At 45.2% G+C, this 19,886-nt stretch overlaps 1 protein-coding gene and 4 non-coding genes across 6 annotated transcripts in view; 2 read left to right on the top strand and 3 right to left on the bottom strand.

The window, feature by feature from the left end:
- Positions 1 to 8,002: 8,002 nt before the first annotated feature.
- Positions 8,003 to 8,092, bottom strand: TRNAY-GUA. Its single transcript is given in 2 exon segments — positions 8,003 to 8,038; positions 8,056 to 8,092. It is a non-coding gene; the product is annotated as a tRNA-Tyr (tRNA).
- Positions 8,093 to 9,377: 1,285 nt separating this feature from the next.
- On the bottom strand, positions 9,378 to 9,471 carry TRNAY-GUA. The gene is made up of 2 exons: positions 9,435 to 9,471; positions 9,378 to 9,413 (listed from the first exon to the last, which is right to left on the bottom strand). It is a non-coding gene; the product is annotated as a tRNA-Tyr (tRNA).
- Positions 9,472 to 10,124: 653 nt separating this feature from the next.
- TRNAR-ACG lies at positions 10,125 to 10,197 on the top strand. Its single transcript has one exon. It is a non-coding gene; the product is annotated as a tRNA-Arg (tRNA).
- Positions 10,198 to 14,165: 3,968 nt separating this feature from the next.
- On the top strand, positions 14,166 to 14,267 carry TRNAY-GUA. The gene is made up of 2 exons: positions 14,166 to 14,202; positions 14,232 to 14,267. It is a non-coding gene; the product is annotated as a tRNA-Tyr (tRNA).
- Positions 14,268 to 18,539: 4,272 nt separating this feature from the next.
- Positions 18,540 to 19,886, bottom strand: part of DNAJC5B (DnaJ heat shock protein family (Hsp40) member C5 beta) — a 39,169-nt gene continuing 37,822 nt past the window's right edge. For both annotated transcript variants that reach the window (XM_038766730.1, XM_038766729.1), the window contains one exon: positions 18,540 to 18,892. In XM_038766730.1, coding sequence (XP_038622658.1) covers positions 18,798 to 18,892 — 95 coding nt within the window. In that variant the 3' untranslated portion in view covers positions 18,540 to 18,797. The remainder of the gene's footprint in view (positions 18,893 to 19,886) is intronic.

Here is a 19,886-nt window from a genome sequence, read left to right as displayed (position 1 = left end):
AATGACGTTGGTTATTAATGGATTGTTAACTACGGAGTGGTTGCATGTGTTACTGAACATCTTTGGGAATTTTTTTAAACATCTAATTAGCATCAACAGGTCAGTCAAGGCAACCGAGGAAAGAAGAGCACTGATGCAGTTGCCCAGCTAATCCAGGGAAAACCTGGGAATACATTTATAGAGTAACTGCCGATTTTCTGTCCAATTTAAGATCCTCTGCATCCACAGGCCCAAACTAACTTGACACAGAAGGGGCCAGATTAAGGAAGGGAGTTCTAAATGTATTGATTCAATTACTTGACAGCGGCTGTGGGAAAAAATTCTGTTCAGGGAGTGAAACAAACACCTTAAATGTAGGGATCCCAAGCAGTTAGTACAGTACTCTGCACATAGTAAACATTCAATAAATACCATTGATTGATTGATATCAAGTGTGGATCTCATTCCTCTCAATATCTGTTTCCCCTCCACTACAGCCCAGCTAACGGGGGGTGATAGTCATTGAAAGTGTGCATGGCTAAAGCCTTCCTTAAGATCCACACCACAAGATTATAAACTCCTCAGGGGCAGAAACCATGTCTTCTAACTCTATTGAAATCTCCTAGCACTTATTACAGTACAAGTCACACAGTAGGCATTCAGTAAATATTTTTGATCGTTTAATCCAGGAATTGTGGATTCCTTACATCCAATTTATCTGTAAAGAGACCACCTATGCTTCTCTAAACTGTAAACTCATGAGAAGTGAACGAGTCTACCAAATTTCTTGCATTGTACTCTCCCAAGTGCTTAGTACAGTGCTCTGCACACAGTAAACACTCAATAAATACCATTGATTGATTGATTTCCTATGTTGCTGAGCATTTCGATTGTCCAGTAATAGATGGGCCCAGTAGTTTTTCTTTGGTGAAGGCCTAACGTCAAGCAGAAAGAGGAAAAAAAGGAATTCAAATTAAATATAAAGTACTTTTCACATTTACTTGGCAGTAGCAGCGTAGTAGTTTGCAAACTTCTGGTTGAAGGCTTTTCTTCATCTGATAATTACTCCTTCAACAAATCTGTTGTTTATAAACTTTGGTTCATAATAAAGAGTTCTGAAGAGATGCTGGAAATACAGTATATTTCACACCATGCTAGCCCCTCTGACATATCACCTGCCAGAAATGAGCAAACAGAAGGCTGAGATGACTTCTCTGAGCTGAAATCAGCCTTAACCACACAGTCTCCATCCGAGTTGGGAAAAGCTACTAAAATCCAGGCACAATTCGCTGTGAAGTTTCCATCACATGAGTCTCTATAGATAGAACGCTTGAGCTTGCCACACTCCTCATTCCAGTATTCAGGCATTTTACTGAGGACCCCATTTAACATTAAATGATTTTCTCAGATTCCCATTTCTGTCGTTCCTGGGCCCCAAGCCAATTATGGTGTTGAAGAAACACACGTACCTCTACGCTCCTGTTTCCTAATCCTTACAGAACTTCCAGATGGAACTAGGACTTGCCATTTTGGTGTCCATAACACACTCCTTTCCTCCATTCCCCGTCCCTTAAACTTTACTCGTTACTGCTGCTCAATGGAGTGATGAACAGGAGTAATAATAATAATAGCATTTATTAAGCACTTACTATGTGCAAAACACTGTTCTAAGCGCTGAGGAAGATTACAAGGTGATCAGGTTGTCCCACGGGGGGCTCACAGTCTTCATCCCCATTTTACAGATAAGGTAACTGAGGCTCAGAGAAGTTAAATGACTTGCCCAAGGTCAATCAATCAATCAATTGTATTTATTGAGGGCTTACTGTGTGCAGAGCACTGTACTAAGCGCTTGGGAAGTACAAGTTGGCAACATATAGAAACGGTCCCTACCCGACAGTGGGCTCACAGTCTTGGGTCAGAGGAATTTGGACTGCCAAGCGGATCATCACCAATCTAACATAAGAAGAGCTGTAGCTAACCCTAGGGGCTTCCCTCCTTCAGGAGGCTTCGCCAATTAATTTCTCATTTCCCCTTCTTACATCCCCATGGCCTACACAGGGCTTCTACAAGTATAACCTCCTGTAGCATGTACCCTATTACTTAAGTGTATTGTCCCTTTTAACTCTCTGACCCTCCTACTAGATTGGAAACTCCTTTGAGGGCAGGGATCATGCCCACTAATTCAATCAGACTATCTGATATTGATATTGATTATATCATAAGCTATCAGACTACCCTCTATCCTATAAGCTCGTTGTGGGCGGGGAACATGCCTACCAATTCTGTTACACAGCAGACGTGGTGGAGCTGGGATTCGAACCCATGACCTCTGACTCCAAAGCCCGAGCGCTTTCCACTGAGCCATGCTGCTTCTCATTACAGAAGTCATTACAGAAGAGGCAACTCTCGGACATCTTCACCCTCCCCTGCACATGGCCTCTTCCAATTACACCCTGGTATGTAGAGGCAGTCATTGCAAAAATCAATCAGTGGTATTTATTATTAAGCTCCAGTTGTGCAGAGCACTATAATAAATGCCTGAGGGAGTACAACAGAAGGAAAGCATGTGATACCTGTCCTCAAAGAGCTAGAAATCTAATGTGTGTGTGTGTGTGTGGGAAACTAAAGCAGTGTGGCTTAGTGGTAAGAACACGGGCTTGGGAGTCAGAGGTCGTGGGTTTTAATCCTGCCTCTGCCACTTGTCTGCTGTGCGACCTTGGGCAAGTTGCTTAACTTCTCTTTGCCTCAGTTACCTCATCTGTATAATGGAGATGAAGACAGTGAGCCCCACGTGGGACAAACTGATTACCTTGTCTACCCCAGTGCTTAGAACAGTGCTTGGCACATAGTAAGTGCTTAACAAATACTATTATTATTAAGAATCGTTAGCACTTAGTGGTATTTGTTTAGCACTTACTATGTGCCAAGCACTGTTCAAAGTGCTGGGGGGCGGGGGGGGGAATACAAGGTTGATCAGGTTGTCTCACGTGGGGCTCACAGTCTTAATCCCCATTTTACAGATGAGGTAACTGAGGCACAGAGAAGTTAAGTGAGTTGCCCAAAGTCACAAAGCTGACAAGTCGGGGAGCCAGGATTAGAACCCCTGACCGCTGACTCCCAAGCCTGGGCTTTTACCACTGAGCCACGCTGCTTCAGTTACTTAGTGGGAACAAGAGGAAGCAAATGGCTATCACAAATAGTGTGAAATAAGGCAGGATGAAATATCAGAATAAATAATAGATCAATCAATACTATTTACTGAGCACTTACTGTGCACATAGCACTGTACTGAGCACTTGGGAAAGTCCAATACAGCCGAGTTAGTAGGCATGAACCCTGCCCACAAGGCACTTGCAGTCTACAGGAGGAGACAAACATGAAAATAAACTATGGGTAGGGGAAATAATCAATCAATCACATTTATTGAGAGTTTACTGGGTGCGGAGCACTGCACTAGATGCTTGGGAGAGTACAAAACCAAAATAGCATACAAGCATATTTACACAAATGCAGTGGGGCTGCGGTGCATATCACAAGGCATAAGGGGTACACAGCCGAGGGCCTAGTTGACACCAGTGCTTAGAACAGTGCTTGGCACATAGTAAGCACTTAACAAATGCCATCATCATCATCACAAAGTGAAGGGTGGATAGGGGAAGTTAGGGTTTAGTCAGGGAAGGCATCTACTGTGTGAAAGCACTGAACCAGTTGCCTGGGAGAGTACAACAGATTTAAAAAAATGATCCTTGTTCTCAAGGAGTTTACAATCTATCAGCAGAGACACTTAAATAAATTCCAGATAGGAGGAGGAAGTGTATAAGAATATGTGTTAATGTTTAAGTAATAAGGCATGTGAAATTTTCATTAAGTGCTGAGGATTAATTTTAAAAATACTGAAGTGCTAAGGATGGCTGTTGGAGTGACATGAAATAGAGTCAGAGTGGTACAAATGAATCAGGGAAGGCTTCTTGGAGGAGATGAAATCTTAGGTGGATTTTGAGGATGAAGAGGACTGTGGCCTGGTAGATTTGGAGGTGGGGGATGGAGTTCCAGGCTTGAGGAGCAACACGAGCAAGGGTTTGGAGCCAGGAGAGACATAAGTAAGATACAGTTACAAAGTGAGTTTGGCAGGCATAAAGAGAGTGAGCTGGGGAGTAACAGGTGAAGACAGCCTACAGTGTAAGATGGAGAAAGCTGTTGGAGAGCCTTAAAGTAAAAGGTAAGGAGTTTCTGCTTGCTGCAGAGGGAAACAGGGAGCCATCGGAGGGTGGTCTTTGAGGTGTTGTGAGACGGGCTGAGGATTGTTTCAGGGAGATGATCCAGGCAGCAGGGGAAGATGCTGGAAGATGAGAAATGATTGACTGATTGAGAGCAGTGAGAAGGCTGATGCAGTGGTCCAACTGTGACATGATGGGAATTTGAACTAGGGTGTTGGCTGTTTGGGTGGAGTGGAAGGGGCAGATCTGGGGAACGAGGTGTTGACTGAATGTGAGAACGGAAATGGAATTAAGGGGTGGAGAATCAACCAGTTAGTCGGTGGTTTTATTGAGTGCCTGCTGAAGAGAAGCACATACATCCCTGCCTTCAAGGAACTCACAGTGTAATAGGAAAATGATTTACAAATAGAGGAAGGAGGAGGAAGAACAAGGATAATACAGAAAGTAGTTCAGCCATATCAGGATGAAATAGCCGATTAAATTCCAGAATGTACAAATAAACTCTCTATAGATACACAAATGGTGAGAACAGGAATACAACACAGAAGTGCTGAGGATGGCTGCTGGGTTGACACAACCAGGATGTTGTGAATTATTCAGAGACGGCCTCCTGAAGGAAGTGGGATTTCAGGAGGGCTTTGAAAATGGAGAGAGCCATTGTCTGGGGTTAGGGGTAAAGGGACCTGTTGCTCAAGAATGCCTGTAGCATCTGCCGAATCTTGAGCCCTTCTCCTCCCAGAAGCCCCTGGAGGTGTCTGGTCAGGGCAAGGTCTACACTTGCCCTTTCCCTACACAGCAATAACCTGCAAGGCCTGCTTTTTTTCTTCCCAGATATATTTCACTCAGCCTGTCCTCTTCCTTAACATGATCTTCAAGGCCGTAGTAGCGTTTGAATGAAAGTCCCCTCACAATTGACAGGAGTTTCAGTGAGGATGGGTCAGTCTTGGCAGCCAAAGTGCCAATAGAAAAATCAAGGAAAGGACTCTGTTGCGGGTGGAGAGGACTGTGGTGCTATCAACCTCTCGCCCTCGGTTGGTGTGAGGGAGTTGTGCTGAAAGATATACAGTAAGGACTATCTTTAGCAACAACAGCATATTGCCAGGAGCTGTTTTTCTTTACAAAATGGCTTCTCATTTGCCTTAGGGAACATCAATTGTCCTGCCTCCTCCCTCTCTTTGGCTGGCAGCTATATTCCTTGCTGCAGATAGGCAGAAAGGCTGGCGGCGTGCCCAGTCTGGGCAGCATCCTGCCCCTTTTCTCCCACCCAACTCCCCTCCCAACTGTCACCCTGGCCCAGGGCCAACCCTTCAGCAGGGGCCGCCTTGGGGGTCTGAACTGGACCGACCCTGTGTGGGTCCGTCCCCCCGTGCCTTGTCAGAAAATGAGTGGAATCACCGACGGCCCTCCCTCGCAGAAACCAGACACTGACACACTCACATGATGCCGACTGCACGCGTTAGGCCGGATGCGAAGCATAATGTAATCCCGTCATCCAGAACATTTTGCGGAATGTAATCCAAGTCCCCCAGAACCTAGGATGTTCTTCTAAGGGGATTTCTGGGCCTCCCCTCCTCCTGCCACATGTTCCTGAGCCTTTGCGTTGCCTCCCCAGGTCCATGTGAACAGGGGCGCCGCTTCGAGGCCGCAGAACTTGCTGGCGGGAGCTGAGGCGAGGGTGGCTGGAGGTTAAATATAAAAATACCAGACATAAAGCCATCCGGTGCCGTATCCGAATTGGACAGGGGACAGACTAGCTGTAAACTGGACTCTCTGTACAGTTGTCTGGTTTCCAGTGGGTCTGTGCCCTGCCCAGTGTTGCAACGCATTTCAAACTGAATTCAAAGACTCTGGTGCAAGTTGGTGCTTCTGGAGAATAATAACAAAAACAACAACAATAATAATAGCATTATTTAAGCACTTACTATGAGCCACACACTGAACTACTGAAAGCTCTCCTCCTCCAGGAGGCCTTCCCAGACTGAGCCCCCTCCTTCCTCTCCCCATCCCCCTGCCTTACTTCCTTCCCCCCCCACAGCACCTGTATATATGTTTGTACATATTTATTACTCTATTTTACTTGTACATATTTACTATTCTATTTATTTTATTTTGTTAATATGTTTTGTTGTCTGTCTCCCCCTTCTAGACTGTAAGCCCTCTGTTGGGTAGGGACCGTCTCTTATATGTTGCCAACTTGTACTTCCCAAGCGTTTAGTACAGTGCTCGGCACACAGTAAGCGCTCAATAAATACGATTGAATGAATGAATAAATACAATTGAATGAATGAATGAATGAATGAACTTAGTGCTAGGGTAAATACAAGATAATCAGGTCACAGTCCCTGTCTCTTGTGAATCTCACAGTATCTACAGGGGGGAGAAACGCTCTAGGGTGGGCAAAATCCGTATATTTGTGGAAAGCAGAGTCCATACATCGTCATGCTTCACACGTGCCTGGTGTAATGTGTGAGATGACACATGCATCTCCTTGTCCCGTGTATGGGAGTACCTTTGGGGTATGAGAAGACAAATTCTTGTTTTGCACCACAGTAAGAGTTTTCCCAAGAAGGCTCTATGGATCCATTACCAGAATGATTGTAGATGGAAGTGGGGCGTTCAGAGAGAGATGTGTCCATGGCGTCGTTATGGGTCAATCAATCAATCAATCGTATTTATTGAGCGCTTACTATGTGCAGAGCACTGTACTCAGAGACTACGCGACAACATACGACAACAGTGAGAGTTTTCCCAGGGAATTTTCTGGGACCACTCTCTTAGGGGCATAAGAGAGGGATGGTAGAACTTCTGAGAAATGAATTCAAAGGTTGGAAGTCTCACTAGCATGTGAAAGATTACGGGGGAAGTACACTAGGGAAGGGAGGTACTCTTGCCTTGGGCAAACATAATCCACTGGTTCCATTATATCTATCTGTCTGGTCATGAATGTTGAAAAAGCATTGGGGATGGGGAAGGAGACAGGGAAAGGGGAAGAGAGAGATGGAAAGAGGGGAGCAAATTTGCCATATGAACTGACCCAAGCACGGACCTGCGCAACACGTTTCTGTTGCCCTGTATTGTTCTCTGTCTCCCTCTTTTAGACTGTGAGCCCACTGTTGGGTAGGGACTGTCTCTATATGTTGCCAACTTGTACTTCCCAAGCGCTTAGTACAGTGCTCTGCACACAGTAAGCGCTCAATAAATACGACTGATTGATTGATTGACTCCTGCAGATTGGGTAACAACTGTTCCCTGCCCTTGGGTCTGCTTTGCCAACACCAAGCAGCTTTGACTCCTGCAGCGTCAGATGCAAGCAGGCCCCTTATGCGTGCATAGCCTGTTCTGCATGCCAATCCTCCCCAGCCCATAATAATGATGGTATTAAGCGCTTACTATGTGCCAAGCACTGTTCTAAGCGCGCGGGGAGGGAAGGGGGGAGATACAAGATAATCAGGTTGTCCCACGTGGAGCTCACTTCCTGCTCTTCCCGAGGCAAGCAAAAAAATAAAAAGGAAATATTGCCAAATGGAAGGCAGCAAGGAATAGCAGGCTCCACGAGGGCAAAATTCAGGTGAGCTTTTAAAAATCGCACGGTCTCACTTTGGGAGAAGTCTAGGACTTCCCCAACGGTTTGGGGCAAAAATTGGAGAATGCGGGCATCGATCCCGCTACCTCTCACATGCTAAGCGAGCGCTCTACCATTTGAGCTAATTCCCCAGCTGCTGTAAGCTTCTCTATTGCATCCCCTGGAGGATGTTGCTACAGGACACATCGGCGAAAATTGTTAGCGTGGTGCAAAATTAATCCTCTCCTTCGAGCCGGAATCGAACCAGCGACCTAAGGATTCCTATACCGTAGTCATCTACAGTCCTCCGCTCTACCAGCTGAGCTATCGAAGGGAGTAATGCATATTTTGCAGCAGGATGTAGACGTCTCTTCAAAAAATTTCATACCTGCTTTTCACTTTAAATAATTTTGATTGCCCAGCCCTGGGCAAGTGCAAGTTCCAAAGGCCCCGGGCATGACACTGCCTGTATTTTTCTTGTGTGTCCAATGACTATTTCAATCTGGACAAGTCATTTTATTCAAGATGCAAATAGTTGCACTCTGGACCCTAATCCCAGCTCTGCCACTTGTCTGCTGTGTGACCTTGGGCGTGTCACTTCACTTCTTTGTGCCTCAGTTTCCTCATCTGTGGTATGGGGATTGAGAGTGTGAGTCCCACGTCGGACAGAGACCGTGTCCAACCCGATTTGCTTGTATCCACCCCAGCGCTTAGTACTTTCACTCGTATTTACAGTGCCTAGCACACAGTAAGCGCTTAACAAATACCACAATTATTATTATTCTTTCATATATCCATTTGCAGTGAATTAGCAACCTCCCCCCCGCCAAAAAAAAGGGCACCAGAAACCCTTTCTTTACTAAAATGTGCCCAGATTAACTCAATACCCTGGTACCCGGCGACCTCCACGTGGACCTAGTGTCTTGGCATAGGTTGTGGAAATCTGCAGTTTCTTTCGAGAGTTGACTTGGAAAGGTACTGTATTTGGGGGGGAAGAGCACATATCATCATCATCATCAATCGTATTTATTGAGCGCTTACTGTGTGCAGAGCACTGTACTAAGCGCTTGGGAAGTACAAGTTGGCAACATATAGAGACAGTCCCTACCCAGTAGTGGGCTCACAGTCTAAAAGGGGGAGGCAGAGAACAAAACCAAGCATACTAACAAAATAAAATAAATAGAATAGATATGTACAAGTAAAATAAATAAATAAATATATAGAGTAATAAATATGTACAATCATATATACATATATACAGGTGCTGTGGGGAAGGGAAGGAGGTAAGATGGGGGGCAGAGCTTAGATAATGCCTCATGAATATCCCCGGAGGTGGCTCACGGTTTGGAAGGGCCCAGGAGTTCCTTCGTCTCTACCCCGAAGGCCTTGGCGTGGGAGGAAAGGCGATAAGCGAAATCATTAATTGTTCGGACGTTGCATAAGTGCCTTTTGCACTAGGAAAACTCCGCTGTCAGGAGAGGGCAGAGGTCAGGGCGAGAGGACCCGGCCTATCCGGGGGGATCGCATTTTGGATTGCACGAAATGAGCTCAAATACTTTGGCGCCGAGCCTTGATCAAAAAGCGGCAGCTGGGACATTTTCTAACTAAAAGTACACGCCTCCTTCGAGCCGGAATCGAACCAGCGACCTAAGGATCTCTCCGGTGGGGTAACCACGCTACAGTCCTCCGCTCTACCAGCTGAGCTATCGAAGGATCGCTAGTAATAATTCCGCCTGCAGAATATTCAGTATGAGACTGGGGCAGTAAATGTCCATTTGCTGCTGCTGATGGTATTTGTTAAGCGCTTATTTAGAGCAGAGAAGGAGTGTGGCTCGGTGGAAAGAGCTCGGGCTTTGGAGTCAGAGATTATGGCCTCATGCATTTATTTATTTTCTGGGCTTCAGTTCCCTCATCTGGAAAATGGGGATGAAGACTGTGAGCCCCCCGTGGGACAACCTGATCACCTTGTAACCTCCCCAGCGCTTAGAACAGTGCTTTGCACATAGTAAGCGCTTTACAAATATTATTATTCTCGTCTTTTTGTTGGGTGATTTCGGGCTGTGCCCGCAGTGCCCTTGTGGCTCTCCTTCTTCTCCATCCCCTGATGGGCCTGAACCCTTGCAGCCCGAAGACTGTGAGCCCACTGTTGGGTAGGGACTGTCTCTATGTGTTGCCAATTTGTATTTCCCAAGCGCTTAGTACAGTGCTCTGCACATAGTAAGCGCTCAATAAATACGATTGATGATGATGATGAAGACTATTCCCCATGGCACCTGACACCCCCATCACCCACTTTCCAGTCCCTCCCACCACTCCTCCTACTAGGGAGACACTCCTTTCCCTCCCCCGCCCCTAATGATATAGTGGGGCCAGTGGCGCAATGGATAACGCGTCTGACTACGGATCAGAAGATTGTAGGTTCGACTCCTGCCTGGCTCGCTACTGTCCTTTTTTTCCTCCCAGCAGCATTTTGATAGGGGTGGGGAGCGGCATTTCTTTCATCCATCCCCTTGCTCCTGATATTTCTTCATCAGAAAGTTTATCTGACCTAGCAATAGCCTTATTTCTATTCCATTTCAGTGTGGGCCCTCGCCAGGGCCTTTCCCTGTGCAAAGGATGTTTCTTTTGCCCATGTTTGCCTTTCAAACAGACCCCACTTTTCTCCAGGTATGTCTTGCATTCCTTCATTCAATCGTATTTATTAAGCGCTTACTGTACCCTCAGCCCTACAGCACTCATGTACATATCCTTAATTTATTTATAGTAAAATCTGTCGCTGAGTACGATGTTCTGCCTGCGGTAAGCATTCAAGAAATACCGTTGATTGGTTGTAGATTTTAGTTACCTTTCGTTGAAGTTTCTTTTGTAGCGAGAGGAAAGGAAATGGAATGTTCAGCCATAGCATGGCATTGGGGAGAAGGTGAAAGAGCTGCCGAGATTTTAAGGATGAGATAAAAATGAAAAATATTGAATTGAAGATCCTGTTAGAGCAGCTTCTTACCATCCATGGGATACCGAAAGGGGTTGTAGTGGGGGTCATCAGTCTAAGTTTTCAAGCTTTCAGTTTTCAGCTGTGCTACTCCCCTTTATTGGTACTGATAGGCTCGGGAATCAGAAAATTCTGATCCTAGCTCTGCCACTTGCCTGCTGCGGGACCCAGGGCAAGTCACTTAACCTCTCCGTGCCTCAGTTACCTCATCCAGAATATGGGGATTCAAAAGCTGCTCTCCTTGCTACTTAGATTGTGAGCCTCATGTGGGACAGGAACTGTGTTGGTCCTGGATTATCTTGTACCTACACCAGTGCTTAGAAAAGTGCTTTGCCCAAAGTAAGCATTTAACAAATTCCACAATTATTACTGTTAGACTGTAAACGCTGTTTGGACAGGGAATAGGTCTTATGCTTCTCTTATACCCTCCCAAGTGTTTAGTACTGTCCTTTGCCCGCAGGAAGCACTCAAATATCATTATTGCTACAACTACTAATGTTCATTGCAATTACAGTTGAGGCAGCAGGACATACACTACATTAGGAAACGCTCAAATGTTCAAATGTTCTGATCAGCACTATGACTAGAAGATATTTACCCACAGCGGAATTAAGAAAATAGAAGACAGAAACCATGATAAACTAAGCACGAAGACAAAATAACCCCAAGCCAGGCAGGAGTTGAATCTACAATCTTCTTATCTGTAGTCAAAAGTGTTATCCATTGTGCCGCTGGTCCTAGAAGAAATACATTTATTGAAGATTTCTGATATACATATATATATGTATTTTCATATGTAAATACATTATTATGTCTGTAAGCTTAATCTTATTTTTTTAGATAAGGACTTGAAAAACAAAATTAATCCAAATAAAGTGGTCAAATGAAAAACTTCCATAATCCAAACTAACTCTAGGAAATATAACTCATATATGTAATATAATATAGGGAACTCAGGGTGATGTAGAGGGAGAAGGTGATGGACAGGAAGGCCATCTCTGGGGCAGATCCCAGTGAGAAGCAGCGTGGTTTAGAGGATATGGGTTCTAATGCCGCTCCACCACTTATCTGCTGTGTGACCTTCGGCGAGCCCCTTAACTTCTCTGTGCCTCAGTTACCTCAGCTGTAAAATGGGGATTAAGACCGTAAGCCTCATGTGGGACAACCTGATTACCTCGTATCTACCCCTGGGCTTAGAACAGTACTTGAAACATAGTAAGCGCTTAACAAATATCATTATTATTATTATCTGGGCCAGGGGGTGGGGACGAGGGGGAGGAAGAGAAGGTGGTGGAGGATGGCAGCGCATCTCATCGCGTTTATCGGGAACAAGGAATGGGACGGATGAGGGGGAGATCATCATCATCATCATCAATCGTATTTATTGAGCGCTTACTGTGTGCAGAGCACTGTACTAAGCGCTTGGGAAGTACAAGTTGGCAACACATAGAGACAGTCCCTACCCAACAGTGGGCTCACAGTCTAAAAAGGGGAGACAGAGAACAAAACCAAACATACTAACAAAATAAAATAAATAGAATAGATATGTACAAGTAAAATAAATAAATAAATAAATAGAGTAATAAATATGTACAAACATATATACATATATACAGGTGCTGTGGGGAAGGGAAGGAGGTAAGATGGGGGGATGGAGAGGGGGACAAGGGGAGATAAAGAAGTTGGGCCTAGGGCTCTGCATGAGGATGGAGGGAACAGGGGAGGTTTGGTGGAATCGACAGCGGCTTCAACCGTCTCCTAAGCTTCCAGTCGCCCAAGGAGCCCCTGGTTCGGGGAGGGGGGAGCTGGGGGTCTGGGCACAGATCAATAGGCCACGGGCGACGAAAGGAAAAACTGCCTGTGCTCGCCAATTTGCACCACATAGCCTGGGACTACTTGGGCCCTACTGAGAGCTCACCTCCTCCAGGAGGCCTTCCCAGACTGAACCCCTTCCTTCCTCTCCCCCTCGTCCCCCTCTCCATCCCCCCATCTTACCTCCTTCCCTTCCCCACAGCACCTGTATATATGTATATATGTCTGTACATATTTATTACTCTATTTCACTTGTACATATCTATTCTATTTATTTTATTTTGTTTGTATGTTTGGTTTTGTTCTCTATCTCAGCCCCCGCGCCTGGAATGCCCTCCCTCTGCCCATCCACCAAACTAGCTCTCTTCCTCCCTTCAAGGCCCTACTAAGAGCTCACCTCCTCCAGGAGGCCTTCCCAGACTGAGCCCCTTCCTTCCTCTCCCCCCGTCCCCCTCTCCATCCCCCCATCTTAGCTCCTTCCCTTCCCCACAGCACCTGTATATACGTATATATGTCTGTACATATTTATTACTCTATTTATTTATTTATTTTACTTGTACCTATCTATTCTATTTATTTTAGTTTGTTAGTATGTTTGGTTTTGTTCTCTGTCTCCCCCTTTTAGACTGTGAGCCCACTGTTGGGTAGGGACTGTATATGTTGCCGACTTGGACTTCCCAAGCGCTTAGTCCAGTGCTCTGCACACAGTAAGCGCTCAATAAATACGATTGATTGATGGGTTGATTGATTGATTAATGGTCTCAGGGTTCAATAGAAACGGAACCGTGCCTATTAATCACTCAGGAGTAGACTGTGAGCCCACTGTTGGGTAGGGACCGTCTCTCCATGTTGCCAACTTGTACTTCCCAAGCGCTTAGTCCAGTGCTCTGCACACAGTAAGCGCTCAATAAATACGATTGATTGATTGAGTAGCACTGTATATACGTATATATATATATGTATCCTGTATATATGTTTGTACTATTTATTACTCTATTTTATTTGTCCCTATTTATTCTATTTATTTTATTTTGTTAATATGTTTTGTTTTGTTCTCTGTCTCCCCCTTCTAGACTGTGAGTCCACTGTTGGGTAGGGACCGTCTCTCTGTGTTGCCAACTTGTACTTCCCAAGCGCTTAGTCCAGTGCTCTGCGCACAGTAAGCGCTCAATAAATACGATTGATTGATTGAGTAGCACTGTATATATGTATATATATATATATATATATATATCCTGTATATATGTTTGTACTATTTATGACTCTATTTTATTTGTCCCTATTTATTCTATTTATTTTATTTTGTTAATATGTTTTGTTTTGTTCTCTGTCTCCCCCTTCTAGACTGTGAGCCCACTGTTGGGTAGGGACTGTCTCTATATGTTGCCAACTTGTGCTTCCCAAGCGCTTAGTCCAGTGCTCTGCACAAAGTAAGCGCTCAATAAATACGATTGATTGATTGATTGATTGGGACTGAAGTGCCCTTGCGCGCATGCTCCAAAGGGGAGCAACCCTCCCCTTCTGCGCATGCCCGAATGAAGCAGCCACTACAGCCACGGCCCTTTATTTTAGCCTTAAGTTTCCCCGGGGAAAAGTTTGGCAGGTTCCCTCGATAGCTCAGCTGGTAGAGCGGAGGACTGTAGTGTGCTTCCCTTACTAAGGGTGCAGAGTTATCCTTAGGTCGCTGGTTCGATTCCGGCTCGAGGGAAGGCTCAGCTTTTTCCTTCTTACTAACTCTCTAAACTATTTAAGTCTTCAAGTACATTTAACAACCTCAGATAAGGCATTTTTGGAAATTGAGAAAGACACTCCGGAGATAGTCTCTAAATCATTTCCTTCTTACTAGCTCTATAAACTATTTAAGTCTTCAAGTACATTTAACAACCTCAGATAAGGCATTTTTGGAAATTGAGAAAGACGCTCCGGAGACAGTCTCTAAATCAATCAATCAATTATTGAGCGCTTACTGTGTGCAGAGCACTGTACTAAGCGCTTGGGAAGTACAAGTCGGCAACACATAGAGACAGTCCCTACCCAACAGCGGGCTCACAGTCTGGAAGGGGGAGACAGAGAACAGAACCAAGCATACTGACAAAATAAAATAAATAGGATAGATATGTACAAGTAAGATAAATAAATAGAGTAATAAATATGTACAAACATATATACATATATACAGGTGCTGTGGGGAAGGGAAGGAGGGTAGGGACTGTCTCTATATGTTGCCAATTTGTACTTCCCAAGCGCTTAGTACAGTGCTCTGCACATAGTAAGCGCTCAATAAATACGATTGATGATGATGATGATGAAGAAGGAGGTAAGGACACAAGTTCCCCAAAAATGAATGCGCGGGGCGGGGGTGGGGGGGTATGGGGAGAGGGTCAGGCGCTTGTTGGATAACAGAAATAATTCCTGGGGGAAATCCTTCATTTCATACTTTTCTCGCACCTCTCTATTCTTCCCTATCCTTATTCCACCCCGTGCTTCCCTTGGGACGTGACTCCCTGGGCCTCCAGTTTGTGCTATTCATTCATTCATTCGATCGTATTTATTGAGCGGTTACTGTGTGCAGAGCACTGTACTAAGCGCTTGGGAAGTACAAGTTGGCAACGTATAGAGACGGTCCCTAACCAACGGTGGGCTCACAGTCTAGAAGGGGGAGACAGAGAACAAAACAAAACATATTAACAAAATAAAATAGAATAAATAGGTACAAATAAAATAGAGTAATAAATAGTACAAACATATATACATATATACAGGATATATGTATATGTATATACATATGTATATGTATATATGTTTGTACTATTTATTACTCTATTTTATTTGTACCTATTTATTCTATTTATTTTATACATGCACTGCATACATATATGCAGTGCTACTCCCTCCTCTCCCTCCATCGACCCTCTCTCCCACCCACCCGACTGAATATCACTGTTGGAGAGCTGATCTGCAGGCTGAGGACTGGAAGTTCGTGTTTTAGAGTTTCCTTTTCCTCCTGTGCCCTGAACCTTCACAAATGGTACCTAGGTACACTCACTCCTGTATTTACAACTACCGACCTGCCCCAGGCTCTTTGCTATCAAAAGGACCATCGGATTCATAGCTTTTCCTATAGTTTCTGCTCCCAATTCCTGCCCTCCTTCCTCACCGCTGCCCTGGGGCACCCTATACCAGGCAGGCCTCAAGAAGGCGAGGGGGGCAACCCAGAGCCATAAGCAAGAGGCACGTAGGAGCAGGTAGAGTCACATAACCCCAAATCCCTCTTAGCGTGGAGCAGGCAATTTTTTTTTTTAGAGTTAGTTCTGAGGTCCCCCTGTTCATTCAATCGTATTTATTAAGCGTTTACCTTGTGCAGAGCACTGTACTAAACACTTGGGAAGTACAAGTTGGCAACGTATAAAGGCGGTCCCTACCCAAAAACAGGCACACAGTCTAGAAACAGGCAGTGGACCAGAGTTCACCATCAGACACGTAAGTTTGGGACTTTTTTTTCTTCACTTTTTTTTTAAACGAGATTTGGTTCAGTGTCAGCAGAGCCTGGCTGTGAGAATGTTCATTCGGGCCCCTACTGAAGGTAAAACAGAGATCAAGGGGAAGTAGGAAGACTAGCCATGAAGTACTACATTTCCCAGGAGGTTGAGGCCTACGCGCCCAGAATGATCTACCCAAAATTATCCGTGAATGAGAACCGATCAGCAAGATTAATGAAGCTTTTACATTCAGGAGAGGTAGTTCTTATGTTTTCTCTGCTGGGATGTGTTATGGTAACCTTGGCAGTGGTTATGTTCCAGGGACTAGCTTGTGAGTTTATCCTCTCAGAATTTTGTCCGTGTATCCAGGGAAGTTTGTTTGTATATGTGAATTAAAGTATGTATTTGAACTCCAGACTGTACGCTCCTTGTGGTCAGGGAATGTATTATATTGTTGTGTTGTACTCTCCCAAGTGTTTAGTATGGTCCCCTGCATGTAGTAGGTGCTCAATAAATTTGATTGATTGAGTCCAATTTACCTTTCCCCTTATTTTCCTCCTGGGGCACTCACCTAAATTATATCCAAGTTTGGAGGGCTGGAAAATTGGAAAATTGAATTTTTCTCAAGTTCCCTCCTTCAATAACCCTGATAGACCAGCTTTCACTAAATCCCTAGATGGTAACTGCAACCCTGTGACTTGAAATTGTGGTCTGAGATATCTTATGAAACTGAAGAGTCCAATATTTTGCCCTGCCTAGGCTCTGACAGGCTGAAGTAGTAGTAATAGTGTTTGTTAAGTCCTGGGAAAGAGTACACAGAGGGGTACTATGACACAGTCGATGTACCTTGAGAGACTGACAGACTGAAAATGAAAAGGGGGATAGGACACTGGCAAGGTCCTAAGGAGAGGTGAAACAAAACACATAGTGAGCCCGTTGTTTGGTAGGGACCGTCTCTACATGTTGCCAACTTGTACTTCCCAAGTGCTTAGTACAGTGCTCTGCACACAGTAAGCGCTCAATAAATGCGATTGAACAAATGAATAAATACAAGTGAATGAATGGTCAACATAACTTGGTAGGGCTGTGTTGTCCGAGGAGGGAAATGGCTTGGTAGATATTGTACGCACCATAAACTCGTTATGGGCAGCAATTGTGTCTGTTTATTATTATATTGTACTCTCCCAAAAGTTTTTTTCTTAACTTGACTGGCCTTCCGCAATCCTTTCCCCACCCCGACATTAGAGCGGCCACTGTAATCCCTTTGAAGGCAGGGATCATATCCACTAACTCTATTATACCCTCCAAGCGGTTTGTAAAGTACTCGGCACACAGAAAAGACTCGATGATTAATTGGCTACTGGTGGCCCACACAAATACCAGACAAGGAGATACACCTGACGTTGCAGGCATTCGATCAGCCTTGCGGCGTCTTGTGATCATCATCAGTCGTACTTATTGAGTGCTTACTGTGTGCAGAGCACTGTACTAAGAGCTTGGGAAGTACAAGATGGCAACATATACAGACAGTCCCTACCCAATAGTGGGCTCGCCATCTAATGTGATGTCATGAGCACCGTTTTATAGAAACGGCGGTATTAGATTACCACCTGGGTGTGGGACCCCTGAACACCCCGACTTGAGGCCTTTTGTTTTCCTCTCCCAGGCCTTTGGAAACTTTGCCCTTCCATCCAAGCTGTGGAATGTCGTGTCGGGAGCTGCGGCATAGGTAAACTCAGTGCTGAAAATTATTAAATAATCAACATGGAACGTCCGATACTGTATCTGTATTGGACAGGGGACAGCCGGCCGAAAAAGATTGTTCCCCATAAAACCAGGACCTGGCTATTTTCTTCACCTTCCCTACCTGCCCTGCTTTCTCTGTAGCTCTTTTAAACCTCCATGATTCCCATAGTGTGCCCTCCCAGACACCAAGATAGCCTGAATCTTTAACCTTAACCCACTTCATATGGACTTTTTTTTTTAACCCTGTCCTACCATGGTCACAACTGTCTCATTTAGAACCTCTTCCTCACCTAGCCCCAGCCTGGATCTCCAAAGCCCTGGGACAGCAGCAGGGTCAGGTCAGTACAGGGAGCTGGAGTGTTGGGGGAGAGTGATGTAGCTGTCCCCTCCTGGGCTTCTCCACTCTCTTCTATCCCACAGCTTTGGGAGTCCTTGGGGGCAGAGGTTCATTGACTTGAAGTGGTCCAGACTTACTGTCATAGTTTACTCAAAGCATTTCACTGGACAACAACAAAAAAAAAATGTTTTTTTCACAGATTACCACTGTAAACTCGTTGTGGGCAGGGAGTGTGTCTGTTTACTGTTGTATTCTCCCAAGGGCCTAGTATAGTGCTCAGCACACAGTAAGTGCTCAATAAATATGAGTGAATGAATGAAAACGACCAACAAAAGTTCACTTCCCATCTTGTCATCTAGGATGAATCTAGTCCCTGAGTTTCAGTCTGTAAATGAAGGCCCAATCCCGTTTCTGATGCTTAATTTCAGTCGTGTTTATTGACGAAGAAGTGGTCCAAACATAAAGCATGTGTAGGGTGCTCCAGTGATATCTCTCAAGGGGAGCAAAAATACACTCTTCCCAGGAATCTGTCTTGACCAAATTAGTGTCTCTAAAACTCCCCCTTTAGAGAGGTTCTGCATGGTCAGAAAATTGCAATTACCTTAGCCTGACTAATGGTAAACTACCAACAGGGAAAAGATATAGGATCTTGCAGCATTGCTGTGGCTTGCTGGGGCTACGAGTCTGTGCAGTAGCTGCGGCGGTCGTCCCCGATGAGCTGGGTTTTCTCGTTTGCGTTGGTCGGCTGGAGGGCTATCGGAGTGTCGCCATCTAAAAGAAACAAAACAGAACAAACAAAACAAAACAAAACATAGGCCCCAGGTGGGACAGGGCCTATGAGAAGCAGTTGGCCTGAGCCTGGGAGCCAGAATTCCAGCTCTGCCCCGTGTCTGCTGTGTGACCTTGGGCAAGTCGCTTCACTTCTCTGGGCCTCAGTTACCTCGTCTGTAAAATGGAGATTGACTGTGAGCCTCATGTGGGACAGGGAGTGTGTGCAACCTGATTAACTTGTATCTATCCCACTGCTTAGAACGTGCTTGGCACATAGTAGGCACTTAACAAGTACCATTATTATTATTATTGTTGTTTTTAGAAACCTCTTGTTACCCCTGCTCTCCTCTACAGGGCAAGGCCCAGCTCAGCCTCTAGACAGAAGAGGAATTCCCCCTCCTCTCCCTCCTGCTGCACACCAAAGGAACTCTAGTTAGAGCCATAGGGAGAGAGAGCAGGGAAATCAAAATCCACTTTCCTCCCCCTTCATTTCCTTCCTCCTCATCAAACGGCTCCTGCTGAGGGCCCAACACTGTGCCGGCTATGCGGCCTTGCTCTACATTTCCTCACTGAGATGAATCTGAGTTGAAGTAGTTTCGGTCACGGTAATTCCAAGGCCTTCGGTTCGGGGTGTGGCAGTGCAAAACGTTATGAATAATTCTGCTTCTGTGATGGTTCTAGAAATACCATCTCCGGGACGATTCACCACATCATTGCATGGTGCCTTGTGGCCCAGGAACAGACCCTTGTCGTTGGTTTTCTGGACAAGGTGCTGGTCGGGGGACAGGGTCACAGCCTGGGGAAGCCACACATGTGCAGCATAGAAACCGACTATGGCTGGCATTTCAGAAGGGCAGGCAGTCGCTTCTCTGGTCCAGTGTGTCTTACCAACATCCCAGTGGCCTGCCTTGCCCCACGCAGTTTCCTTGGAGAGGAGACTCGTCAGTGGAATGACCCCCATTTCAGAAGTGAGAAAACTGAGGTCTGTAGAGGT

The sequence above is a fragment of the Tachyglossus aculeatus genome, chromosome 25 (genome assembly GCF_015852505.1).
Source record: "Tachyglossus aculeatus isolate mTacAcu1 chromosome 25, mTacAcu1.pri, whole genome shotgun sequence".
NCBI lineage: Eukaryota > Metazoa > Chordata > Mammalia > Monotremata > Tachyglossidae > Tachyglossus > Tachyglossus aculeatus.
The sequence above is the reverse complement of the archived record's forward strand: the minus strand, read 5'-3'. Positions and strand labels throughout refer to the sequence as shown.